This window comes from Apteryx rowi, unplaced genomic scaffold (genome assembly GCF_003343035.1).
Source record: "Apteryx rowi isolate R43461 unplaced genomic scaffold, aptRow1 scaffold_753, whole genome shotgun sequence".
NCBI classification, from domain to species: Eukaryota; Metazoa; Chordata; class Aves; order Apterygiformes; family Apterygidae; genus Apteryx; species Apteryx rowi.
In genome coordinates, this window is record NW_020451042.1 from 351,512 (window position 1) to 377,556 (window position 26,045).

The following is a 26,045-nucleotide window of genomic DNA, read 5'->3' on the forward strand; positions in this document are numbered from 1 at the left end:
AGCCTGTGGCCTGGAGAAGGAGCTGATCCGATGGGGCTCCTGCCTGGAGAAGGGGTGAGGGTGGGGGAAACTCCCAAGCGGGGCTCCGGAGGGCAGTCAGGATCCCCGGGGGGGAGCACGCGAACCAGGCAGAGCGCCGTGGGCCAGGGCCCGGCACGGACCCATTTTTCTGTTGGTTTCTCTGTTCTGTGATTTCCTTCCCTTTGGGGAAGCGGCTTCGGAGCAAAGCTGGCCGGTTCAGGGAGGACCTGGCGGAGCTCGTTCCTAACTGCTGCGCAGGTCTCCGAAACTGGAGCGCGGAGGAGGGAGGTTTCTGCTGTTGGCTGGATCGGCCTCGCGGGCGGAGAGCGTGCTGGGGCGGGGGGCGCGGAGGGCTGCGCGGGGAAGGGAGAGCGAAGGAGGGAAGCGTGTGCAGTCGCAGGCGAAACCGAGCCGTCAGTTCCGCAGGCTCAAGATCCTGCTTCCAAGCAGCGGCCTGGAGCCGGGCCAGCTGCCGGCGCAGGTTTCCTTCGTGCAGGCGCGGGCCGCTCCCCGCTGGGCTGGAGCAGAGCTGGATGGCCGGTCGCGTAGCTGCCCTCCGCCATCCGCGTTTGCTGCAGACCCTTTTCCGCTTGCGTGCGCTCGGCAGTTCCCACGCTTGCCCTCTGTTTTCCGTATTTCTCTCACAAGTGTGCTTTGGTCTCATCCCAATTCATGTGTGTTTGTATTTTTAGGGTGATTGAGGTACTGCGCCTCTGGCCGTGGAAGCATGTCGGGGCCAGTGCCAAGTCGGGCCAGGGTCTATGCAGATGTGAACACTCAGAGACCCCGCGAGTACTGGGACTACGAGTCGCACGTCGTGGAATGGGGGTATGACTGGGCCTCCGAGGGAGATAGAAGGGGGACGCGTTACTCCAAGGCCTCCGTGTGCGCGCCGGTGCGGGTTCCCCTCCGCAGCCCCGCACCGCGGGAACAAACGCCTTTGCGCGCGTTCAGAGGCGGGCGCCGGAGCCTCTGCGGCCCCCGGCAGCGTGGGGACTAGCGTTTCGCTTTTCTGAGCTGCAGTGCAGCGCCCGCCCACGGGACGGCACTTTCCGGTGAAGGTAGCGATGGGAAGCGGTGGCCCCATTTCTGAGGGAGGCCTGCTGCTCTTGGGCAGCTTTGCAGGTGGAGCCGCTTTCATTTAAGCGTTCAGAGCAGATGTGGGGGCCTGCCTTTAAGCACCCCAACTAAGTGTTTAATTAAACGAGCGTGTTAAGGGTTTGGTTCTCCTTGCTGGAAAGGATGGCTACGCAAAAAGGATTTTCCAGGCTGGCTCTGAATCAGCCTGTTCCGCTCTGCCTGACCCTGGGAGGCTTTTCCCACCATTGCTGCCACCCATGGAGCTGAACCAAACGGTAAAGGCTGGGAGCGGTGGAGAAGATGTCAGTCATGTAACCCCGCTTGGAGCAGATCTGTTGACACCGTGCTGAGGACGGCATTGGCAGCTAGCTGGCTGCCTGGGCTCAGCCTCGCTGCTGCTGTCGTCAGGGAGCTGATGGGAATAACAGGGGAGCGCTGCTGGGAAGCTTGGAAAATGCTCCCAGAGTGAGGAGGGATTTGAAAGGCCTGAGGTGACACTCTTAGGGTTTTTTTTTTGGAGTTCCCCTGAGGACTTGAGTCTCGGAGAACTTGAAATTAAGAAGACCAGTCGATTGTTTTATATGGCAGCTGGCTTGATGATGGGATGGGCAACGTGCCAGCCTTGACTTCTCAGGTATCGATGTAGCAGGACTCAGCAAGAAATGCTCTCCCGCCTGAGAGCATCTTGCCTTCTGACCCATGTGCCAGGCGCTTTGGGCTGAAGGACGTCTGCCCGCGAGGGACAGAGGCTGCTCTTTGTTCGGTGTGCTTGTGGCAAAATCTATAAAACGAGTTCTTTCTTTTATTTTAGGCTTCAGTGTGAGCTGGTGCCTAGACACAGAGGAGATTGTTCACTGTGCTGCAGTTGCCGGCTGTCAGCGCAGGTTCTGCTGGGGCTGGACTAGGAGCCCTTCCCGGCTCCTGGTGTCCCTCCGTAACACGTGCTGGTCACGGAACAGCCTGGGCTGGCACCAGGAACCTGGGAAGGAGAGGCTTTAGATCCAGTGTCAAATCCCCTGAGCCAGCCAGAGTCCTGGGGAGCCTTCAGTCTCTCCAGGTTGATGTTTCCATGTCTTCTTTTGGCATCTTGGATTTTTGGTTTTTGTTTTTTGCCCAAACAATTCTTACAGTTAATGTTTTTCCTGACATTGACCCTGRGCCTTCCTGTGTGTTTGGTTCCTGGTGAACACGAACTGATTCTTTCCCTCTGTAGCTCTTGGTTCACCATGTTCCCTTTATCAATATTTGCGGAGCATAACATAATATTAAGGAGAGCAGGCGCCTAGCATGGTCGGTTTGTGCTGCGGCTCCCTTGCCCACCCGAAGTCTCCTGGTTTTATTCGAGATGCTGACAAGTCATCTCGTGCGTTGTCTCTGGTAATTAGCAATTTGTGAAGTCAAGCTTTCTAGCCTGTAATTCCCTTCCTTTCCTCAGCTTGTTTACCCTTACCAAATCCTTGGAGGCCTTGTGCCTTTCCTCCTTGGCATAGCAGAAATAATTGCCCAGACTTTTGCTGTTTCCTTCAGTCCTCTCAAGTGACTTTTGTTAGACCTTAGTAGATTAAAATATATGGAGATTTTGTGGGTGGTCGTTGTTTTTTCCTGATTTCTTTCTTGTATTGGGTATTTATTTTTACAGTTCCTCAGTTAGGCAGGCCCCTTTACGCCTCAGTAAAAGGGATGGGTCCTTGACTAGAGGAATTTTTATTTCAGGTGTTTTGTCAGTCTCTGCCATTTAACTGGCCGCTAGTGGATTCTGGAGTCTCAGAGGAGCGAATCCTTACAGCCCCCTGCCTCCACTTTATAAGGGAGAAAACTGAAATGTAGAACAAAGGAGTCTCCCTACGACTCGGAGCAGAGCTGGGAGCAGAGCTGGGAGCAGAGCTGGGAGCAGAGCTAAGGCACGTTCCCTGGAAGGGGAGGGAGCCAGCTTTCGGAGCTGTCGGAAGCACTTGCTGCAGGCCAGAAGGGTTTCCCTGGAGGGCTCCGGTGTGTGCAAGCAGGGGCTGCGCTCTCTCCCGCAACGCTCTGTAACGCACGTGAGGTCTGGTGTCCATCTCCACGTGGAAACTGCTGAACGAGCGCTCTGCCGCAYGCGCTGCAGGCAGCGCCGCTTCAGCAGAGCGCTCCGGTTGCGTATGGGTCGGTTTGCGTGTTCCTCTGCAGTGGCGGCTGCTCCTCTCCAGCCCTAAGCAGCGGGGTGAATTTCTAGCCCTCCGTTTTCCGTAGAATGGCTCCCAGCCCTTGCCCCTGCCCGCTCCTCGGGGAACTGCTGTCTGCAACCCCAGCAGTGCTCTGTTCTGACCTGGGTGCAAGCTCTTCATCTGTTTTTTCTCTGCTCTTCAAACAGCAACCAAGATGACTATCAGCTTGTGCGGAAGCTTGGCCGTGGCAAATACAGTGAAGTCTTTGAAGCCATCAACATCACCAACAATGAGAAAGTGGTTGTGAAAATACTCAAGGTAGGTGTCTGAGGCCTTGCTCACCATTTTGTTCCTCAGCTGATGCTTCTGTTTCTTGCCCTCCTTCACCTCTCCCTGCTCCCCCTCCATTTGAAGTGTGCTATTGATTTTTGGATGATCTCATCTTAGCTGAGAAAAACATCAATCCCCAAGTAAAAAGTTTCAGCTCTTTGGCTTGTCTCCTTCTCCGCACAAACCAGGGATCAGAGCAGGGAGGCAGGGGCGTCATATACGTACCATGGAGGCAGAAGGAAAATCTGTGCTCAACCTCCTACTGAAATGCTGCATGTGTCCTCTTTGCCCTCCCTCTCCATCACCTGCTTACCCAGCACTTGCTGTCATAGCTGCGAGGTTGCGGTGGGTGGTGCTCTTCACCTGGCAGGCGGCTGCATCTCAGTGGCACTCTGGGATTAAGAATGCTTTAGGGAATAGGCTTTCTTTGGGCCTGTTTCAGGTCATAATCTCACCAGTTCAGCACAAGTGCCTCGCTTGTTCTGATCCAAGTTCATAAAATCCCCATGCTGGATTCATGGAGTGCAGCTCACTGCCTGAGAGAGAGGAAGCAGGAGCGCAGAGATCTTTCCCAGGATGATCAAACCAGCGTCTTGCAACGGAAGGTCGTTGCAGCACGTGATATCCCAGACTGTAAGTCGCAGCTGATTCCTGCTCTGAGGATGAGCACAGGTACAACCACATGTCCCGGGAAATTTGACAGTGTGCAGAGGGGTTCCCTAAAGCTAACAGAGTAATGACAGACGGACAGCGTGCAGTCCTGCTTCTCCCGTTTCATCATTTGTTATGTTTGTGGGCCATGTTTAGGCTCTGTCAGCTTTTGGTGACAAGCTAATTTCTGTGGTGTTACTAAAACATGCACAGTTACAGTTTGTAAGGTGCATGAGTTAGAAAATACAGGCACAGTCTTAAGAATGTTGCCCTTGCAAGAAGAGTAAAGGTGGAAGGAGTATGCCAATTAAAGAGCAGAATGAAAACAGAAATAAAGAAAAGCTTGGGGCAGGTTATGAGTGAGAAAGTGAGCCTAGGAGACAGAAATGTCCTCGCTAATGTATTAGCGCTGTACATTGCGTAGCCTGGTGATGGAGAAGCAGGAAGGAAGGAACTCAAAGGGCAGAAAGAGCATTCTGTCTTCAGAGAGAGAAGAAAGATACTCGGATCAGCTTCAGCTGCTCTGAGCAAATCCGGAGCTGTCTTTATGCTTGCTCTGCAAACTTGGACAATTTACCAGGGCAGCTCAGCCTGGGGACTAGGTTGGAGGCAATGCTGGTGAGTTAGGGAGGCTTTGAAAGGCTTGATCCTTAGAACTGTTATTTTATTAAATTATGCTTTTCTTGTTTAACTGTTTCCAAAATTTCACTCAGAGATTTAACCTGGCACTTCATGAAGCTGAGCTTACTCTTTAGGGCTTAAACCTTTTTTTGTAATACAGTAATCTCCAAATGGTCTCCTAAATGCAGGAAACTCCATTCCTTTGAAAGTGGAGAACTATTAGATTGACAAAGTCACAGAATGCCGTTCTCCATGGTGATTTGGGTGTGTTTAGGCATGGAAGCATGTTCCCTCTATTCTGCTGCAGGGACCAGGTAATGCTAGGTACCGTCATCCTCAGGAGGCAGAATCTGTGCTGCTCCGAGGTCAGAAGGTGCTACGCAGACCTCTTGCAACTCAGAGAATGTGCCTGCTCATCACAGTTTCTTCTGCATTAATGTACAACCACGTGCTCCTTTGCTGGTTTCCCTGCTGCGTATACAGCCCTTAGCGTGGTTTGGAGAGGCCTCTCTGGTGGTAACTGGCTCTTGTTTTCTATTTTTTAGCCTGTGAAAAAGAAGAAGATCAAGCGTGAGATTAAGATCCTGGAGAACCTCCGCGGTGGCCCTAATATCATCAGCCTGCTAGACATAGTGAAAGACCCTGTGGTAAGGAAGGGAAAGGGGCAACTCTGACACCCATAATGTCAGGGAAAGGACTGCGCATACCGTGCTGTCTTCTCTCATTCCTGAAAAAAGAGGCTGCGTCTCCGACTGGGAGCAGAGCAAGGAATATTCCCCAGTGCCTTCTCCCAAATGTGTTGTTTTACCTTTCAAAGCACCCTGGTCTTGTGCTGCGTTAGTTCTGTAAAGAGAATTGCTTGGACTGTGTGTTGCTACATGTGAGGGTGCTCTCAGCCTTGCCTCTTACTGTGCCCTTTAGTCAGAGCTAGCTCCGAACGGTTCTCCGTGGAGTCCTTGTGGAGCACCGGGTTGGATTAGATATCTGCATATCACTGCAGCGTCAGGCTGCTCTTTGGGTGGGGTGACGCCTCCTGCCTTTGAGAAGGCAGAGGAGAAAGTCAGGCAGCAGCAAATCTGAGGTGAAGCAGCAGAGAGGTGGAGGAACGTTGCCTTTCAGAAACAAGGTTGGGGTTGTTTTGTAGACAAACTGGTCGGGCAGAAGGACGCTTTCCTCTGCACTTGTGCCTCACTGATGCTTCGTGGAGCGCCGGGGTCGCTTGCTCCTAGCAAAAATGGCTCTGTGCTGCAAGCCCGGCTTGTGGTCGGAGAGACGCAACAGAATGATGTTTCCTTTATGGCACTTGCTGGTCTCCTGGGTTTTATCCGAAGGCGGCTTTTACTTCTGTTATCCCACAGAAACAGGGTATCTCTTGTCTCGGTGGGTTTCTAATCCGCCCTGGGTGTCTAGAGCAGGATTGCTAGCTCATTTCTGAGGCAGGCTCTGCTCCTCGGAGCGATGCAGGCAGTGCTTGCCTGGGCTCGGAGCATCTTGGGAAACGTGCTCTTGGCAGCTAGGACAGAGTTTTGCATGTGCAAACTGATAAAAGCGATGGGGTTTGTATAGTGTAGCTGAATTTCGCTGAGGTACATGACCTCGTACCACGTGACGTTCTGATTAAAAAGCAGCACTGGGTTGAATTAGCGGGACGTATTTGAGCCTGTTTTAATCCCTCTGACAGGCCGTGAAAGACAGCTGCTTGCGGGGAGATATCGGGGAATGGGGGCCCTGGGGACCGGTTCTCAGTTAGCTGCTGTTTGAACATTTTCTAGAAACGATCTGAAATCTTAGTTGGCGGAGTTTGCAGATGATAAAAAGATCACCTTGTAGTTAAGAAACGCGGATGGGTTCCACGCCTGGGGGACATATTTTAGTACAGCGGGGCCGTGCTCTTGGGAGCAGGGACGCAGGCTCCAACGTCAGGACRGGAGGCTGCCTCGGGGAAGCAGCGAGCCGGAGAGCTGCCTGGGTTGCTGCGGGTGACGGCCTCTGCGCAAACGCTCGGTACGATCTCCGGCCAAAAGGGCTAATTCGGTCTCTTGAGCGCACAAAAAAGGCGCTGTGCAGACGGAGACGGAGGGGGTCTTGTCTCCGCACACAGCATTTCGGAGCGCTGCCCTGAGGTCCAGCACCCACGCTGCAAGGAGGAGGAGTTCAGAGAGGAAAGGAAGGGAAGGGGTGGAGAGAGCCCTGCCAGAACGATACGAGAGCCGGAAAAGCTGCTGTGCTGCGTGAGGCCTAGGGGGGGCAGCTCGCTTCCCCTGCGTGGGGGCGCTGCACCCCCTCCGCCAAATGCGTCTCGGACGGTGCCGTCCAGCTGAGAGGGCTGGGAAGCTCCAGCCGGGCCTGGAGCTCTCTCAAGAGTTGCTCTCTTGTCCTTTTGGCTTGAATTTCTATGAAGTCTTTATGAGATCTGGTTGCTGCCAGTAGAGGAAATATGTGGGAGCCCCTTCTCAGCTCTGCAGCGCATGACAGCAGCTCACCCTAGCGATGCTGACAGGCACCGCTGTTTCGCGTCAGACCTCAGAAGGCTGAGGAATGCTCCCTTGCTTCCCGCCTTACCCTGGCTTACAGCTTCGCTCGGTCCTGCTCAAGCCCCGGAGGTGGCTGCGTGTCTGTGACTGCTGCAGTGGTTACGTGCAACGCGCGTGTGCCCCCGTCCGTGGTGCRGGTGTAAAGACGCGCCTCCCAACGCGTCGGACGCTGCTGCGGCGCTGGGGCAGAGGTCTCGGAAGCAGCTCGTGCAGCTGCGTGTGTTGCAGCGTGGGCTGGGACTCTTGGGACGGGAAGCGCGCGAGGGAGGGAGCCTGCCCGACCCCTTTGCGCTCTCTTACCCAGAGGAAGACTAAACCTCTCTCTTTTCTTTCCGTCTCTTCGACTGCTGCCCCTGCCCTGCAGTCTCGCACACCTGCCCTGGTCTTTGAGCATGTCAACAACACAGACTTCAAGGTGAGCGACCACAGCCGTTGCAGAGACTTCCTGAGCGTAGGACGGTGTGGAGCGTCTGGGAAAACTCTTCTAGACTCTTCTGCAGAGCGGGCAGCATGCTATGGCTACTGGAGGGGTTCTTGCCCTGCCTTGTGCTGGGGAGGGAGTGGACTTCTATTTCAAGGGCGTGCGATGTCCCAGAAACGGCTGACATCTCTGTGCCGGAGGGGACAGGGGATTTCGGCTGTGGCCCGCTTCTCCTTCCTGTAACTTACAGTCAAGGGAAGAGCCAGGGGCACGGTGCCCGTGCCAGGGATTGACCTAGTCTCTGCTTTCCACCGTGCTGCTCCAGCAGTTGGCCATCATGGGCTTGTAGCCGCAGTGTGACGCTGTCCGATTTGCAGCACTTCAGAGGGGGCTGAAAGTGTTGGACTGGTTGAGCCTTATGTCCCTAGAGCCCGGGCCGAGGGGCGCGGGAGGAGAGCGGTATTTAGCCGAGCTGTGAGAGTTAGCGGCCAGCTGCCGGGGCTGTTTGCCCGCGGCCGCTCAGTTCCGTTTGCAGCGGGTAAGGCACCGTAGGCCCTGATGTGACCCTTTTTCCCTTGGTTCTTCTGCCYAAGGCTCGTCTCTGGGCTGTCTCGGTGAACCGCTTTCTGCTCCCTGGGCTTTGTAAGGGTGTTCAGGCATCCTTCATCCTCACTGCCCGTCCTCGGTGTGGGAGACTGAATTCTCCCAAGCCCTGGGCCTGCAGTAGCAGATTGGGGCAGAGTTCTCTGGGCCCCTCCTGGCTGGAAGGAGGGAGGACACGTGCCTGTTACGAAGGCTGACTAGCTAGACTGTGAGTCTGGCTCCTCCCTGTGGTGCGTTGGCAGTTCCCAGGTGGGGAAATTCGGGGTACAAAATGGGTGCAAAGCTGCCCATGTGCTGTCTAGACAGTTGGCATTTCTGGGCCTGAGTTGTGGATCCACAAGAGTGTGTGTGTGTGCGTGCGCCTGTGCGGATGACTGGTGCCTCCCTGAGGCTGCCGGCTGGCCCCGGGGGTGGTGGTATCGTTGTTCCACAGTGGCGCTAGGAGCCCGGATCTCTGGCCCTGGCCTCTTCAGACCCAGTGAACTAATGCGCCCGTGTTTTGTTAACTTGCCTCTTGTGTTAATTCTTGCAGCAATTGTACCAGACACTATCTGATTTTGACATACGGTTCTACATGTATGAAATCCTAAAGGTAAGCTCCCGGGGCAGGGGTGACTGGGAAATCCACAAATCCCTAAGAAAACCTTTGCTCAAGCAGTGACCTGGTGCTAAGTCTCCCCCTGGGAGTCGGAGTGTGGAAACAGGAGGTAGAGAGTGGAGGTCATGCGGCTACTAAACCCTCCTGGACTGATGCCCGGCTAGCCGCGTGGGACGGCTTCTTAGGCTGCGGCACAAGGGGAGGCTCAGAGGCAGACGGCTGTTGAGCGTGTTAGTGAATGGCTTCGGAGCGGGAGGTCGCTGTGTCCTTGAGAAGCCATCTTATTTCCATGACATCCTCTTGCAGACTTCTGCCTCCAGTGACACTCGGCATCGGAAATAGCTTTAGTTGCAAGCCGCCAGCAAGGGCAAGAGCCGTGATGGAGCAGGGCATCTGCTCAGCCAGGGAGCTGGGGGTGCTGAAACTGTTTCTCGGAGCACTTTCTGCCTGTCCCAGCCATTGCTCTGCCAGCAGGCACTGGCCAGGGTTGACTGCATCATCCCATCTGCAGTTCTTCACTCGGAGCAGGCGCTGCAGAGAGACTGCAGCCTCTGAACGAGGATCAGACGTTTGTATTGCAGTGTCTCCTCTGGCAGCGGTTGGCACCGAGCTGGCGAGGGAGGTGGACGTTTGCGTCCTGCCGTTCTGCATTGCAATGTTGATATTGCAACGTCTCCTTTGGCAGCGGTTGGCACCGAGCTGGCGAGGGAGGTGGACGTTTGCACCCTGCCGTTCTGCATTGCAATGTTGATATTGCAACGTCTCTTTTGGCAGCGGTTGGCACCAAACTGGCGAGGGAGGTGGACGTTTGCACCCTGCTGTTCTGCATTGCAATGTTGATATTGCAACGTCTCCTTTGGCAGCGGTTGGCACCGAACTGGCGAGGGAGGTGGACGTTTGCACCCTGCCGTTCTGCATTGCTCAATAGAGCTGCAGTTCTTGGGCTTGGGCTGGGCTTCAAAAGTGAGAGGTTGCGCCTGGGGGCAGAAGCTGATGTACGCTTAGCGGGTGGCCAGAACGGAGGCCACCTCAGGGAGGGGTCCGCGGTGGAGATGACCGCGTAGAGCTGCCGGGAGCTGGAAAGGGGCCAAGGCCTGAAGGCTGCTCGGGGATGTGCGTGGCGCTCTCGGCTTTTAGTACACACGTCACTGAGGCAGCGGCTGACCTCAGCGCTGCCCAGGAGGGCTCTGGCGGTTGTCTGGCTCAGTCCCAGCGCAGCCTCTGGGCCTGGGCTTCGTCGCTGCCCTGCCAGCTCTTGCTGTCTCTCCGCAAGCCTGCTCTGTCGTGACATGGAAGGAGATGTTCTGATGGTGCCTCTTCTGTCCGCAGGCGCTGGACTACTGTCACAGTATGGGTGTCATGCATCGAGATGTCAAGCCACACAATGTTATGATCGACCACGAACACAGAAAGGTATGGTGAGGCCCTGCTGGGCCCCGCTTCCCGTCCCTTGGGAAAGGGGAACGCTGCGGGGCAGCCCAGCTGCTCGCAGCTGGCTCTCTCCGCTTGAGGCAGTGCCCGCCTCTCGGGGGCGAGGAGCTCGGTCCCGCTTCYGGCTCCCGCCGTAGCCGACTGGGGCAGTGCTGAGCTGGGGCTGTGAGCTCTTCTCCCAGCTCCTGGCCAGGAGCCTGCACCCTGCCAAGGGCAGCCAGCAGGCCCTCTCGCCTGCTTCCTCGTGCTCCTGTTCCCGCAGGCCCACCCGGGCTTGTTCGGTGCTCCCCACCTTCTTTATCCCACCTTTAGCTGCTGCGGTCGGTTGTGGATTTGACACCAAAACCGCCGCAGTGCAGATGGCACAGCCAGTGCCACGAGGTCCTGCTCGTCTCCAGCGGGCTGCTTGCAGCCCTTCTCCTGCACTGCGGCTCCCTGGGCCTGCTATGAACCATCAAACGGGGCAGCACTAGCACCCCCAAGCCCACGTTCGGGCAGCAGAGCGTTGCCGTTAAGTTCTGCCTTAAGGTATAAACTGATCGGCCCTTGTTAGATCTGGGCCCCAGCAGACTCCGGTGCGGGGAAGGCTGAATTTGCAGCTGTTTGTTTGGAAATACAGGTGACCATAAAACCCGCACCTGTATCCAGTAAACTCACTTTATTTGCCACCTGTTTGTCAGTAACTTAGGCTTGTAAATGTAACTTTAGATTTCTTCCAGCACCTCCGTAGCAACTGGCCATCTGGGGCCTCCAATAAAAAAGACTTCAAAAGGAGTCTGCTTGGACAGAGGGAAGCAGGGAGTTTCCCTGCGGCGCGGGGCACGGGCAAAGCCTCGGGTGGTCAGTAAACGCCCCCGTTATTAGAGCAGAAAGTGGCTGAGCCCCTCTGTGCCCCTTGGGCGCCGTGCTCTTTGAAACCTTCCCTGTCCTCACAGCCCAGCATCGCCCCGTTTCGAACCAGCTGCGTTTTGGTGCAACCACTGTGCTCACAGACAGACATTCGAGCGGAGCAAACCTTTCCCTCTCCCCAAATTAATATTAAAACCACTCGAGAGGGCTGCTTGGGGAGGCCTTTTGCGGACAGCGGAGAAGCAGTAGATGTTATATATCCTGACTTTAATAAGACTTTTGACATAAGTCAACTAGGGAAGCATGGGTTAGGTGCATTTTCTATAAGGTAGGTAGAAAGCCAGCTGGAAAGCCATAATTAGGGAATAGTTATCACTGGTTTGCTGTCAGAATGGAAGGCAGCATTGCACAGGTTCCACAGGGATTGTCCTAGGTCTGGTGGTGTTCAGCCTTAATGACCTGACTGATGGAAGAGAGAGCGTGTGCGTCATCTGCAGATTTAATGAGTGAAGCTGGGGCGGGCTGCGAGTCCTCTGGAATTCACGGTGATCTTGACAAGTTTGAGAAATGATCTGAAAAACAGGATGAAATTCTGGAGGGGCAAAGGCAAATCCCAGCACCGAGGCAGGAATAGTCATCCGCACGGTGACGGGATGGGAGCCGCAGGCTGGCTGGCAGCGCTGCGGAGAGGCGAGCAGCAGGCGAGTCGGCAGCGTTGCGCTCCAGCGGAAACGGAGACTGCCGGGCTGGATTGCGCGGACCGTGCGTAACCCCCCCTGGCCCTGGTGCGGCCATCACCAGCGCGTGGCGCTCCGGGAGAGACTGGAGAGCCATGAGAATTCCCGTAATGCTTGGAAGTGTCCCATGTGAGGCCAGAGGGAGCAATTCRGGGTCACTGAGTGTTGAAGGGGAGCAACGGCAGGCCGGAGGAGAAAAACCAGCTAGACGCACGTYGGCCGTGGACGGGCTGCGCCTGCGAGCCTGCCTCGCGGCAGGGGGACGTGCCAAAGCGCCGCCAGCCGGAGCGTTGGCCGACGGGAGCGCGCTTGACGGGGCCGCGAGGTGCCGGGCGGGCGAGCAGGGCTCCGGGGTCGCTCTCGGGCGAGCGGCTGCCTGCTTGTTGGCCGTTCCCCGCGCCGCGGGGCAGTTCGAGGAGTCACCCGGGTGTTAGGCAGCCTGTAACCCTGCGCCCTCTCCCTCCGCAGCTGCGCCTGATAGACTGGGGGCTGGCGGAGTTCTACCATCCCGGCCAGGAGTACAACGTGCGGGTGGCCTCGCGGTACTTCAAAGGCCCGGAGCTCTTGGTAGATTACCAGGTACGTTCAAGGGGGGGCGGCCGCTTGTGCCGACGGCGGTGGCCAGGCGTGGAGATGCCTCCGAGCGGCTGCGGCGTCCCCTGCGCTGCAGCCCGCGGACTCTCTTCCGCCTGGTGCATGCCCTGCCGTGGGCAGGAGGAGACGGGACAGCCCAGCTAGGGCTCACCCTGGCCGGGCGGCCCGTGACAGAGCACCGTGACCTTCCCTGGGCGAAGCTCCGCCAGGGAACGGAATAGCTGGGGAGGGTGAGGAGGGACRAGAGTATCTGCCGCCCTCCGCGGCCCAGCGGCGGCTGCTCGTGGTTGGGCTGGTTCTAGCTTTTCTGCGCGTGGCAGACGAGACTACGTGCAGCTCAGGGTCTGAACCTAAATCTGTACTGGAGGCTGTCCTGGGCAAAGCGCAGCGTGGAGCTGCCGGAGGCAGTACCCGAAATCCCACCCTCTGCTCCCTGCCGGCAGCCGCGTGGTCTCCGAGGGGGCGCGGCGCTGGCAGGAGAGGTGCATTCCCTCTCCTGGGCGCCCCAGCTGGCCGGTGGCACCCAGGGCTGCGTTTGCCTCCCGCCTCTCTTCTCTTGGCTTTTCCAGATGTACGACTACAGCTTAGACATGTGGAGTTTAGGCTGCATGTTGGCCAGTATGATCTTCCGGAAAGAGCCCTTCTTCCACGGYCACGACAACTACGATCAAGTGAGCTCCAGGGCGGTGGGGTGGCCGGTCCCCCCCTCGCCCCTTCCTCCTGCAGACCCGCCGCGGGCTCCCCGGGGGCAGGCAGGCGCTGCAGCCCTGCCGGTGCTGGGACAGCCGCTCCTGCCGAGCGCTCGGGAGCTGCCAGGCGGCAGCAGCCCAGGAAGGGGCCGCGCAGCAAACCTGCAGCGCCAAACCGGCCTCTGTAGCCCTGGCTCCCGCGTCGCTCCTCCTGGCTCCTAGGTGCAGCCTGGGCTCCCCCGTCTCTCCATCCCCTTCCCAAAGCTGGGGTCTCTGCCCTCCCCTGCTTCCCTTGTTGCTCCACATGCCCTCTGAGGGATGAGTCAGTGTGTTGGTGGTTAAACTGGGGGGGGGGGCCGGGCAGGGGAGCAAAGCACTGGTTTGACTGGAAGGTGCTAACCGGCGCCATCTGTCCGTCCCACGCGCTGCCGGAGGGGGTTGTGGCCGTAGTGCGCCTCAGCTCTTGCAAGGGCACCGTGGCCTGTTTCAATTACTCCAAATCGTGTCGGGGGCTGGAGCTGGAGCGCTCCTTGCTGGGGTGGGACTGCCGGGCCGTGGCTTCCGAGCTGTTCACGGCAAGCGGAGATGTGTTTTCCGGTCGTATTGATCCTGTAAGCTCAGCCGGCAACTGCAGCAGCGCCCGGCAGGCCCGTAACCCTGCCGCGGCTGTAGAGGGGGCCCAGCCTGGGCTCTGGGTCCTTGCTGGGGAGTGTGAGGGACGCCGAGGCGCTGGGACCTGCGGGRCTCTGCCTTCGCCGTCAGCGTTGCCCCTTCTCCACCCTTCTCCCAGCTTGTGCGCATCGCGAAAGTGCTGGGGACGGAGGACCTGTACGACTACATCGACAAGTACAACATCGAGCTCGACCCCCGCTTCAACGACATCCTGGGCAGGTGGGTGGCCTGGCGCACACGGGGCAGAGCTGTGCTGCTCGGGGGGAGGGGGAACGTTTCAGGGGGAGGCACAAAAGCAGAGCCCGGGAGGGGGTTGGTCTTTGCACAGTCGGGCCCTGGCCAAGCTCCGCGCGGAGACCCAGCCGTCCAGGCGCTGGGGTTGATGGGGGCTGTTTTGCAGGCAGGTTTCTCTGCTTGAGGGTGGGAAGCCTGGTGGGGCCTGGGCAGGGGAAGGGTCCCAGCAGTGAGGGGCTGGGCATGGGGGCAGACCGGGGCAGCGGGGACCGCCGGGTTGGCGTGCCAACAGCAGGGCGCGGGGCTCACACCGGTCTCCCCCTCGCAGACACTCGCGGAAGCGGTGGGAGCGCTTCGTGCACAGCGAGAACCAGCACCTCGTGAGCACGGAGGCGCTCGACTTCCTGGACAAGCTGCTGCGCTACGACCACCAGACACGACTCACTGCCCGGGATGCGATGGAGCACCCGTACTTCTGTACGTCTCCCCTGGCYGCTCGCCCCTCTCCTGTGCTCAGCTTCCCTTGCCTTCCCCTGCTCCACGCGGCAGCTGCCTTTGCCTCCGTGCTCCCCGTGGGCGCTGAGCACAGCCCGCGCAGTCCCCTCGGTCCAGAACCGGCCTCCTCACTGCTCCTGGCACCCGGCACTGCCCCCCAGCTGCTTCTCCTGGTCCTCTTGGATCCGGGCAGGGCCTGTGGGTCAGCTCTGTCCTTGCTGGCTGCCTTTCTGTGCTCATCCCCGTGCGAGTCTGCTGCTCCGTTTCTGGGGGATCCGGAGCGGAGGGGCAGCAGCTCTCCCGTCTTGTGTGCGGGGAGCCGTCACTGATACGCGTTACCTTCCCCTCTGCCCTGCAGATCCCATAGCAAAAGACCCAGCAAGGATCGGCACCTCGGCTGGACTCTCGGCCAGTAACACGCCTGTCAGCTCCTCCAGTATGTTGGCAGGTGGGTCGCCGTGCTTGCGAGCCCTTGGGGCTACCGCGAGGGACTTGCTTGGGGCTCCGGGGTCGTGTCGCCGCTGTAGGGCCGAGCAGCGCTGGCTCTGCGCTCTCCCATTCCATGGAGAAGCCATTCGTGGGAGTGGGACGTTGTCGTCCCGGGGGGGGGGGGCTGCGCCGCCTCCTGGGCGAGTTGTGGTCCTGTCTCAGACCCCGAGGAGCCTGGCGGGGAAGGGAGGCCGCGCTTCCTCCGCTGCACTTGGGAAAGAGGATGGCTTTCGGCTGGGCCTGTTCCCACAGCCGTTGGGGCCTGACGGCCTGTTCTCTCCGGCACAGGTATTACCTCGATGTCCGCGTCCCAGCCCATCGGCAGCCTCGCTGCGTCGCCCGTCATCTCCTCTCCAAACGCTTTGGGCTCGCCGGTCCCCGCTGCAGCCGGAGTGCAGCCCTGAACTCAGTTCTCGACCTCCGGCTTCTCGCACCGCCGAGGCCGGTGCCGCGCCTGCCTTCTGCCCTCCTGCCTGCCCCTCTGAGCGCCGTGGGGCTCTGGCCGCCCGCCAGCAGCCGCTTCCCAGAGGCAGAAATGGGGTGGGGGTGGGGGGGTGCTCTGGAATTTTATTTTTATTTCTGTTGAGTATGAAAAAAAAAGAGCAAAAATGTAGGTTCCTTTTTTCTCTGTGCAGTAACAATATCGCACTCTCTGGCTACGGACCAAGGCTGATCTCTGTTGTGTCTGTGTCGGGGTAAGGAGTTAGCTGCATTCTTCTCATGAGGATCATGGTTAGTGATGCAACTACAGTGTAGAAATCTAAAATGGATAATAAAATTTATTTTCTATGTCCCTAACAGGACAGCAGGACCCGCAGCTTGTTCCTGGGCCGGGGCCGGTGCGCGGGGGTGTCTGCGAGGGGCAGGCRGCCGTCCGTCCTCTGGCAGCTTCGTTTCGGGGGGGCTCCACGAGGCTGCTGGCAGGTGCTGGAGCAAAGGGGCTGCCTGGGATTTGCCGCTGCTGCAGTCTYATCCTGGGGCATCACCCCAAACAGCAGCCCRGGGRGGGGGGGGGGGGGGGGAGCAGCCCCCAGCCGCTCCAGCCGGCAGCCTGGGGCTGCTCTCGGGGGGCTGAGGAGCTTCGTCCCGGCGCTGCCCTTCCTGGCAGCCTCCCCCACCACAGCGCGGGGCCCTCAGTGACATCCTGAGCCCTCCCCGGTGCAGGCCTCGCGCTCGGCTCACGCGCTCGCCTTGCTAAATCCACAGGCCCTGCTGGGCGCTTCCGTCCCGGGCAGTTTTTTTTTTTTTTTCCCAGGCTCCAGCTGTAGCTTGGAGCAGGGCAGCAGAGGGGAAAAGTGCACACCAGCCCTGTGAAGCTCCAGGTTGCTCCGATGTCCCATAGGGGGAGGTGTGGGGAGCCGCAGGGGCAGCACCAGGGGGTCCCYGCTGGCTGCGGGCGCTGGGGCGAGGGCTGCGTGTTAATGCCCCAGGGAGGCTGATGTGGGGCAGAGGCTGCAGGAGCGGTGCTGAATCAGCCCCGTCCCTGCTCTGTTGGGCAAGTGTGTGCAGGGCTGGGGACCGTCAGTGCCAGGGTTGTGGGGGCAGGACTGGCACCTCAGGGTGCAACTCCGGGGCTGTCACAAGCTGGGCAGGAGCAGGCGTTGGCTCAGAAAGAGCTTAGTTTGTGTTTTTTAAATCTTGCTGGAGCCTTTCACCTGCTTTCCGGTTGCGCTGTGCATGGGACCACACCAGGGAGGGTGGCGCAACAAGGAACCAGCCTTGGCAGGGGCCTGGGGCTGACACCTGTCCTGGGCGGAGCAGAGCCGGAGCGTGTGCCAGGAGCCAGGCCAGGCCAACACCAGGCTGGATCAGGTGCTGTATACGGGGGGGTGGCAGCAGCGAAGGCCAGGGCATGGCTGCCCCCTCCGGCAAATCCTCAGCTCCTGGGTGGCTGTGGCACCAGGACAGGCAGCTCCCAGATATAAGCCTGGGCAGGGGGGGGGGAGGCAGGTGCCGAGGTGAGGGAGGAACACGACTAAAGGTGTGGAAAAAGACACTTTAATCACTCAGTATTTGACAGATACAGTCTGGAAAGGTTAAAAAGTGGCTGAGTGAGACCAGAGTGGTGCCGGGCAGCAGCAGCAGGTCTCAGCAGCCCCGGCCAGTCCCGCTCCTCCTCTGGGACACACTGCTGGCAGGGGCAGCTGGCTGGGGACGGAGCAGGCAGTGCCCAGAACCCACAGCCACAACCGGAGGGCTGAGCACGGAGCTCAGGGCTGGACCCCGGTGCGGGGAGGGGAGCTCGGGGCAGGGCTCGTACCAGGGGTGCCCCGAGCCTCCCCCTCCTCCACCATGGGGCTGGGTACGGGAGCACCCCAAGGAGGGAGGGACGTGGGACGGAGCAGAGTAGTCACAGTCTAGGGACAGTCCTTTAAAGTGCCTTACGGAAGGGAGGCTCTGCCGCACAAGTGGCYGCTTAAAGCTCACAGCCCGGGGCTGGGCTCAAGGCAGAGACCCCGCGGGCACTCGCTCGTGGCAGCCAGAGCAGGGACCCGATTCCAGCCAGCCTCGAGGCAGCACATGCTGCCTCCTTCATGCCTGGGCCAGCACAGGGCAGGACCACGGGGCGCCAGTGGGGCACAGGACAAGGGGGGGGGACGCCCCTCCCCAGGGGCTATTGCATTGATCCGACATTCAATTCACAAAAATAGTAACGCCTAGCGGCTATTCTGTACATATATAAAAGGGCGCAAGGCAACTTCCCGAGGCGAAGGCACCTCTGCGCGAGCGCTGGTGCGACGCAGTCCAAAGGCTTCTGGGAAGCAGCAGGAACGGGCTCCCTCCGCACCTGCCTTCCTGCTGGTCCCCAGGAGGGGAACGTGGTCCAGCGCGTCACTGGCTTCCTTCATAGTTGAGCACATAGTAGTCGTGCACGTACATCAGGACGGCGATGGGCTGCCCGATGATCAGGGAGATCCAGACAGCTGCGTTCCCGTAGTTACCCCTGAGGAACTTGGACACGAACCAGGCCAGCGGGATCTGGAAGAGATGGGGCAGCGTGGGGCCCCTGCCTACGCGCAGGGGCCACAGGCAGCCTGGGGCCTGCCCCAGGCAGATAGGGAAGGAACAAGAGCCCATTCCCATCCCAGAGCTCCAGCCTCCGTCACCCGCAGCCACAGCGCCGGCACCAGGCTGCTGCCACCCCCGTCCTCGCCCTGGCTTGTCCCGTTCGCTGGCCCGGCAGCGGGGCGCAGAGCAGCACAGTCGCAGGCGCCGCTTACCTGAGCTGCCATCCCCATGAACGCCCAGAGCCGGAACATCTTCAGGGGCACGCTCACCAGGTACTGCGGGGACACAGCGTCAGCGCCGGCCCACCGGCCCTGCGGAGCTGCCGCCCTGAGGCGCCGGAGCCCTCGGAGCTCCGCGGCAGGCAGCTCCTGGCTGCCTCGCGTCGCTGCCTGGCCCGGATCTGTGCCCGGGGCAGCCTCTGCTCAGCCTCGGTGCGGGCCGGGAGGGAGCACTGACCTCGTGGAAGAAGGCGGATGCCAGGAAGACGGCCGTCTGTGCTGTCCACTTGCTGGCCCCCCGCTTCAGCATGGGCTTGTAAAAGTGCCTGAGAAGCAGCGCCCCGTTAGCGCGTGTCCCCGAGYGCGCCGCAGCCCCCCAGCGCAGCCCCCTGCCCGGCAGAGCCGGTGGCTGCCGGAGCTGCCCAAGGCCCCCAGCCCGGAGCGGCAGGCCCGTCCCCGTCCCCCCTGCCTGGTTGTGGCCCCCGGCGAGCACCACGTACCTGAGACACCACTTGTGCACGGGGATGTTCCAGTTCTGCCAGAAGTAGGTCACCGACTCCGAGTTCCTGCGGCGAGAGGGCAGTGAGCCATGTCCTGGCATGGCAGCGGGGAGCTGCGCCCCCATCGCAGGGACCCCAGAGGGGTCTCACGCTTGCGCTCAGCCCCATCGCCCGGCTCGGGGATGGAGCYGTCCTCCCGGAGCCCTGGGGAGCAGCAGAAGGGACGGGAGGGGATCCGGGGACGGCGCTGGCCTGCCATTGCCACTCACCACCAGTCCCTGTAAAACTCCCGGTCCCCGAACTGCATCACTTCGGCCACCACGTTCAGGCAGGAGTGGAAGAACCAGTAGAAGAAGATGAGCCAGATGAGGTGGTTGGGGACCTGTGGAGGGAGGCCGAGGCCATGGGGGGGCTGGTTCCCCCCACCCCGGGGCCACCAGCCCGAGCCCCGCGGGAGCACCCAGGGCAGCAGCGCCTGCCGGTGGGCGGGGGGCCGGCAGCAGTCTCCGGGCAGGGCGAGCCAGGGTACTCACAGCCAGCTTCAGGAGCCGCTCTATGATCCGGGAATAGTCCATGTCCTGCAAGGAAACGGCACGCGTCACCCTCGTCCCACGGACTCGCGACAGCCCGGGAACAGGGCGGGAGGGAACTCTGGGGTCCCTCACGCCAAGGGCACGAAAGCCACAACGGCTCGCTGCCGGCAAAGGGTCCCGTGGGTTGGAGCCTGCGCCGGGGGCTGAGCACGCGGGGGGGGGGGGGCACCCTGCTGCCCCACAGCRGGGCTGCCACAGGCCGGGCCGGGCCCCCCTCACTCACCCGAAACGGCTTCATGGAGTTCTGGATCGTGGGCACCATCCACTGAAAGGGAAAATGCTGCTGGAGCCGGGGTGCTCAGGGCACCGCAGGGCCCCCCCGGGGAGAGGGGCCCCRGTGACCCCCCCCAGCCACGTACCTGCTGGATCAGCCCCACCAGCAGCTGGATGAAGAAGAGCTGGAAGACAGAGGCAGCAATGGAGCCATCAGCAGGGCCGTCAGCCGGGAGCCCCCGTCCCCCTCCCAGGGCGCCTGTGCCCGGGAACCGCAGGGGTCCCGCGTCACGGACCGTCCCCTCATCCTGCTGCCTTTGCTGCTAAACCGGAGCCAGCCCCGAGCCGCGTCCCCAGGCCCCGCAGCGGGTCCCTGCCCCAGGCCACGCTCGGGGTGGAGGGAGCGGAGCCCCCGTCCCCCACGCACAGGGGGGGTCTCACCATCTCGAAGAGGCGCCGGAGGAGGAAGCGCTTGCGTATCCGCGGGGAGCGGGGAAAGTTCAGCTCGTAGCACAGGGTGGGCGCGAAGAGGAAGTAGTAGAGATCTGCGAGGACAGCGGGGGTGAGGCCCCGCGGTCGCCGGTCAGCCCGGGGGACTCGCCCAGGGCAGACGGGCCACCCCGGGCTGCGGCACGCGCAGGGCACTTACTTTTGTAGGTGAGGTTGCCCGGGTAGGTGACCCCGCTCTGGCCCACGTCCCCGTTGGCCTTCTTTGGCCCCGCAGCTGGAAGAGACGAAGGGAACCGAGTGCTGGCCTTAGCTGCACGTTAGCCCGCGGCACGACTGGACGAGCTGGTTCCCCCGTTCCCAGCCGCTGCGCCACGGAGGGGGACGTGGCGGACCCCGGTACCTGCGGCCGAGCCGTCCCCCGGGCGCGGGGAGGCTTTTGCTTCTCTCCTCTCCCGGCACCATTTGTTCACGTCTCTGAAGGAGAAGAGCTTGAGGAAGGTGACGGTGTAGATGGCCAGGGCGAAGACGGCCCCCACTGCGGGCAGAGAAGAGCCAGTGAGCTGGGCCRGCTCCTGCTCCCGGGTCAGCTCCTGTGCCCGATCCGGCTCCCGGCTTGGCTCCTGTGCCCATGCCGCAGCCGGCCCTCACCTGGTGTGATGGAGGTCACCATGAGCACCACCACGGCGGGGAAGCAGAGGATGGCCAGGAGGTTGACCGCGTGCAGGACGGCGCCAGCGCCCTCCGAGAGGGAGCCCTGCGGGAGGGAGGGAGGGAGGCGTGAGAGGGCCGGGGTGCAGCACCCAGCCCCGGCGCCCCACGGCTGGGGGGCACAGGGAGCCGGCAGAGCCCCACCGCGCAGCCCCCCAGCCCGCAGAGACCTCCCGGGTCTCGYCGGGCAAGCAGGGTCACTCGCGTGCGGAGCTAAGGGTGGCTCACCGCTGCCAGCCTCCTCTCGAGGGACAGGGCCACCACCACGAACCCGTTGACCACTGCAAACGGAGGGAGCAGAGCGTCACCAGAGCTGCCAGGATGTGCCGGGCCCCGCGGCCCCAGAGCAGCCCCGGCTCCCCTCCCGCTGCCCGGGGCGGCCCCCCGGTGCCCTGCTCGCCCAGGGAAGCCAGCGGGGGCCGTCACTCACCGATGACCAGGCACAGGGACGGCCAGCTGTAGGGGTCTTTGAGGAACAGGGAGACCACCTGGATGGGGTCCACCAGGATGCCGTACCTGCAAGGGAAGGGCCGTGCCTGAGCAAGCAGCGCCGGATGCCGAAGCCGGCTGCGCCCTCCCTGCCCCTCTCCTCCGGGGACAGGGCTGGACGCTCGCCCCCCAGCCACGGCCTCCTCCGGCCGCCACTGAGGCCAGGATCACGGGCTGCAGGCGCCCGGCATCCCCGGCATGAGCTGACCGGTGGCATGGCTGCGGGCAGCAGCAGTGCAGCCGCGTCCCACACGGTGGTGCAGCGCCGCGGCCGGCACGCGTGTGCCGTGGCCTCCGGACCCCTGCCGCGGGAGCGCGGAGCGGAGCCCGGCCAGGGGGACGCGTGGCTCCGTGCCCTCCAACGGGGGCCGTGCTCGGCGTCCCCCACCCCGGCCTACCTACGAGCCGTGTGCCGACAGAGCCCGCGGTGCCCAGGACACCCCGCGCTCATGGCCCCCAGCCCCGAGGATCCCTCCCGCGGGGAAGCCCCAAGCCAAGCGGGACCAACGCTCCCTCGGTGCCGGCCCTTCTCCCCGCCGGCCCTTCTCCCCACCGGCCACCCGGCACTTACTTGATGAGGTTTTCCAGGAAGAGCCGAGCGTTGCTCAGGACCTGCAGGGAAAAGGCAGGGCTTACTCGGAGCGAAGCGAGCAGAGGCGAGGCCCAGCGGCGGGGCCGTGCCGCGCGCGGGATGGGCGCTGCGGGCTCTGGGACCGGTCCACGAGGCCGGGACGTGCCAGGCCCGTGGTCAAGAGCCCGCTAGACCCACGGGGCTGCCCCTGCCCTGCTGCTCCCCCGGGTCCCTTGGAGGCTGCTTGGGCCGGCTGGTGAGGGTGCCCCGCACCCCAAAACCCGGCAGGCCTGGGGCTGAGCCCCGCAGGCAGGATCAGCCCCTGCCTGCAGCCGGCTGGCAGGGGACAGAGCTGCTCGCCCGACCCGGGGGACACAACCGAGCCACGGGCGAGCCTGTCCAGCTGGCAGCGCGCCGGACGCAGGCCCGAGGTGCTGGACCACATCCGCGGCTGGGCCGGGAGCATCGCGCAGCCTCAGGGCACAGTCTGATTCGGACCTTTCCGGCCCGACCGCTCAGCGGTGGCCTCAGCGCGGCCCCCGGGAGCTGCTGCGCCCAGCGGCCCCGCGCGCACGGGGAGGGCGTCCTCCCTCCGCGCAACCTGAGATTGGGAAATCTCAGGGAAGCGCTTGCATCACCAGGCCACGAGTCCGCGCAAGGGTTACCGCAGGCGCGGGAGCGTGTCATGTGCCAGCATGGCCCCAGATAAGGGTGTTTGGGGCAGCAATCACGTATCTCCACACCCAGCTATTTCACACTTCCCCCGGGAGCAGGCAGGGACGCAGCTTGCGATTGCAGGCAGGAGGCCCAGGCCGGCATCGCCACAGCGGGAGGACGGGGTCCGGCAGCAGCAGCCCCTCGCAGAGCTCGAGTCAAGGCAGCAGCAAAGCCGGGAGCAGCCGGCCAGGCCGGGCCTGGGAGAGCGTGCGTCGCGCCGTCGGCGAGAGCTCGAGCTAATCCGAGAGCGCACTTGCTGCTTCCAATCCCTTCTGCTCGGTTTCACCCGCTAATCRAATTAAACGCACACCGTGGGATTAGCCGCTGCCTCATTGCGCCTTTTCTGGCCGCGGAGCTGCTCTCCGGCGCCCTGGCCCTGCTGCCTGCTGCTCTGCTCCCTCTCACTGCGCTCTGCTGAGGCTGCCACGTGCCGGCGTCCCGCGCCGCCGAGGAGCAGAGACGAACGCGGCGCCGCGGGCACCCACTGGCCCCGCCGGAGGCACCCCGGGCTGCAAGGCCGCCCTCGCCCCACTCACCAGCATAACCACACACCAGTTGAGGATGCCCCGGTAGTTGCTGTAGCCGCTGGCCGAACTGAGCAGAGACTCCTGCACCTTGTGGCACCTGGGGGCAGAGAAGGGAGAGCAGCGCGTGAGCACCCGGCACCCGGCTGGCCCRAGCCGCCCCCGAGGCCCTGCATGGACACACCAGCAGCTCGGGACACCGCGACGTGCCCGAGGGCTGCGAGCCGGGGACGCGGCCTCCAAGCCTGCACCGCCTCGAAGCCAGGGCCAGCAGCAGCGCTCGGAGCGCTCCTGGCCCCCAGGGCTTATCCCTGCCGGGGCGGCTTCCCAGCTCCTTAAGGGTCGGGTGCCAGGGCTCAGCTGCCCCAGCTCCCTGCGCTCCGTGTCCTGCAGGCAAGGATGCTCCACAGGGATTTAGCGGCAGGTCCCGACATGCGCTGGGCCCTGGCCAGGGCAGCGCGGGGCATTTCCCCAGGAGGGACGGGCACGCGCCCAGCATCCTCGGGCTCAGGACGGCGGCGCCAGGCTGCTCCCAGCRCCCGGCAGAGCGGCGAACGCCCGCAGCGGCCGGTCCAGAGTCCTGCGCGGCGCCTTATCGGCGGGGGAACCCAGGGGACCCCGCACGCCTGCCCCTCCTTCTGCTCCGGATAAGATGACGTGGCACGGAGGGGTCAGGGAGCGCTCCTGCCCCACCGGCGCCGCTCCCCGCCAGCCCCACGGCAGCCTCGAGCGGGGCTCTGCAGCYGTTAACGCTGCCGGAGCCCTGCCGACGTCCCGGGGAAGCTGCGTCCCGCGCAGGCGTCCCATGAAACCCGAGCCGGAGCAGAGCAACAGAGCCATCGGCCGGGCCCGGCCCTTCCTTATCAGGAGCTGCTGGCAAACGAGACCTACCTACCTCCCTCCCTGCCCGCCGGCGCCCCGCGCACCGCCGCAGGCTCCCGGCCAGGCCCCTGGGTCCCCCACGGCCACCGCGGGGTCCACCGGGCCGGCCTGGGGAGCCGCCCTGCTGCAGGATGGGGGGCACATGGTTTTAGGGGGGCAGGGATAGGGACAGGGTCCCCAGMTCAGCCCTGCTGGGCTCTTAGAAGAGCCCGGAGTCCACCGCTCCCAGCGCCGGCTGCGCCCAGCCGAAATCCCGCGGGGGCAGGTCCAAGCGGGACGGGCTGCCGACACCAGCGCGGAAAGCGGCACCAGATCTCAGCCGGGAGATCGATCAGCCGGAAGCTCTGCGGCCGCACCTGCGAGCGCGGGCTCAGGGATCGTGCCGAGGACGAGGCGGGCGCCTCGCAGCCCGGGCGCCGGCTCGGGGAGGAGCTTGCCGGCGGGTGGAAGTTCAGCCCGTTTTCTGCGGCTCCCCCAGGAGAACAGTCATCTCCTGGTTGCGACACTCGGTTTCCCCACCCAGGGCGCTTGTCACTTCCCCGAATCCGGGAGGCCCACGGCGCCGCAGCGCCCGGGCGCCTCGCCCCTCGCCCGGCCCCCTGCCGTGACCCAACGGGCAGCTTGAGCCCCCAAAGAGCGTCTCCCTCGGGAGCCTCGAGCTGTCCCGGGTCGCGTCTCGAGTCGGAGCACGGGACGTGGAGAGGTTTAGACAGCCCAGACGAAGGTCGGCCGGCCCCGGGGCTCGCAGGCAGCGCTATTTCGGGACACCGCTGCCCGATGAGCTTCATGTTTCTGGACCCGCTGCTAGGCGAGCGGAGCCGGGCGGAGCTCCTCACTCCTATCCGAGGGAGCCCGGCGTCCGTTCGCGCGGGGACACGGGCAGCCGGAGAGCCGGCGGCGCAGCCCGCCGCCCTGCCAAGTAGGGCGAAGGCCAGCTGGCCGTATTAGGCCGGGGGAGCCGAGGCCGAGCTCCAGGTGGCACCGCGGGGTTGCACCGTGCCTCGCCTCCGGCTCCTTCCCTCCCGGGACACTCTCCCCCGCACGGGAGCGCCGCCGTAATCCTCTTACGTAGGTGGGATAAGCAGCTCCCGCCACTCCCGATCGGATCGGCGACGTGCCTTCGTTCGCCACGCAGCCCGGCCCGGCCGCAGGGCACGCTCCCGCCTCGCCGAAACGGCGCCCGGCCAGCACGTTCGGGGGCCGGTGGCGAGACGCCCCGCACGGGGCTCTTCTCCCCGAAAAGGTCAGGGTGCTGCCGCATACGAGCGCTGGGCTCGCCGCACCCGAGGAGCCGCGGTTAGCGCCGCTGCAGGAAGCCCCTCGCCTCGCGCCCCGGTTCGGCCACGCCGAGGCTCTGCTCGGCCCCGGCACCGTCGGCCACGGCTCAAGGCCGGCAACGAGGCCGCGGGCAGAGCGAGCGAAGGGGGCGTCCCGGCGAGGGCGGGCTCGGGGCAAAGCCGGAGAGGCCGTTCCCTCTTCCCAGGGGGAAAAGGCACGGCCCCGACAAGGACGGGGCGAGCCCCGCCGCTGCTGTCGCGACGCCCGCGGAGCGCGAGGCGCCGGAGCCTGCCGCCGCTTTCGGGAGCCCTGGGGACGTGCCCCAAGGCGCCGCGGGCGGGAAGAGGGGGGCGAAGGCCGGGCCGGGCCCCGTGGCGGAGCTCCCGCAGCCGCCAGCCGCGGTGCGGGGTCGGAGGCCGCYGGCCCCTCGCGGGGGCCATTTCGCGGGAAGCCTCGAGGTTTGGGGCTTCCCCAACCGGCAGCTTCCCGAGCGAGTGCTCGACGCCGAAGCGGCCACCACCGYGTCCGGGCAACGGGACGCGGCTGGGGGGGGACCCGTGGCGAGTAGCCGGTCCGGCGGGGCGAGCAGAGGTCCGGGCGGCACCGGGAGCCCCCGGCCGCCCGCGCAGGCCGCGGGTCAGAGCCGCCGGTGTCCCGGTCGGGGGGGAAGGGGGGAAGGAACCGGGTCCCCGGGGGCCGC

The 26,045-nt window shown here is 62.9% G+C and overlaps 2 protein-coding genes across 4 annotated transcripts; one reads left to right on the forward strand and one right to left on the reverse strand.

The window, feature by feature from the left end:
* The first annotated feature begins 694 nt into the window (after positions 1-694).
* On the forward strand, positions 695-16,004 carry LOC112976673 (casein kinase II subunit alpha-like). 3 transcript variants are annotated; one of them, XM_026088147.1, is made up of 12 exons: positions 749-849; positions 3,452-3,563; positions 5,393-5,494; positions 7,746-7,796; positions 8,938-8,997; positions 10,333-10,416; positions 12,489-12,599; positions 13,184-13,285; positions 14,094-14,194; positions 14,538-14,686; positions 15,063-15,152; positions 15,482-16,004. In XM_026088147.1, the coding sequence occupies exons 1-12, from the start codon at positions 749-751 to the stop codon at positions 15,595-15,597; spliced, it is 1,179 nt and encodes a 392-aa protein (XP_025943932.1). In that variant the 3' UTR covers positions 15,598-16,004. The 3 variants fall into 3 exon arrangements, with proteins under 3 accessions (XP_025943933.1, XP_025943932.1, XP_025943934.1); XM_026088149.1 differs by lacking the exon at positions 749-849 and adding an exon at positions 4,018-4,208 and having other exon boundaries at positions 3,483-3,563; XM_026088148.1 differs by lacking the exons at positions 7,746-7,796; positions 8,938-8,997 and having other exon boundaries at positions 695-849.
* A 1,180-nt stretch (positions 16,005-17,184) lies between these two features.
* On the reverse strand, positions 17,185-24,211 carry DGAT1 (diacylglycerol O-acyltransferase 1). Its single transcript, XM_026088124.1, has 17 exons — positions 24,081-24,211; positions 23,198-23,285; positions 21,945-21,985; positions 21,315-21,400; positions 21,113-21,165; positions 20,825-20,930; positions 20,577-20,711; positions 20,376-20,450; positions 20,168-20,271; positions 19,873-19,911; positions 19,737-19,778; positions 19,454-19,498; positions 19,190-19,302; positions 18,921-18,986; positions 18,659-18,746; positions 18,415-18,477; positions 17,185-18,172 (listed from the first exon to the last, which is right to left on the reverse strand). Exons 1-17 carry the CDS (start codon positions 24,209-24,211, stop codon positions 18,026-18,028), a joined length of 1,422 nt encoding a protein of 473 aa, XP_025943909.1. The 3' UTR covers positions 17,185-18,025.
* Between the last annotated feature and the right edge of the window lie 1,834 nt (positions 24,212-26,045).

What these genes read in the sequence shown, in the direction of transcription:
- DGAT1 (XM_026088124.1), bottom strand. Translation starts at nt 24,211, where the DNA reads ATGTGCCCCCCATCCTGCAGCAGGGCGGCTCCCCAGGCCGGCCCGGTG. An exon ending in ACTGGTGTGTGGTTATGCTG is followed by an intron (nt 21,986 to 23,197) that starts GTGAGTGGGGCG and finishes TTTTCCCTGCAG; the next exon opens with GTCCTGAGCAACGCTCGGCT. An exon ending in ACTCCATGAAGCCGTTTCGG is followed by an intron (nt 19,499 to 19,736) that starts GTGAGTGAGGGG and finishes GTTTCCTTGCAG; the next exon opens with GACATGGACTATTCCCGGAT.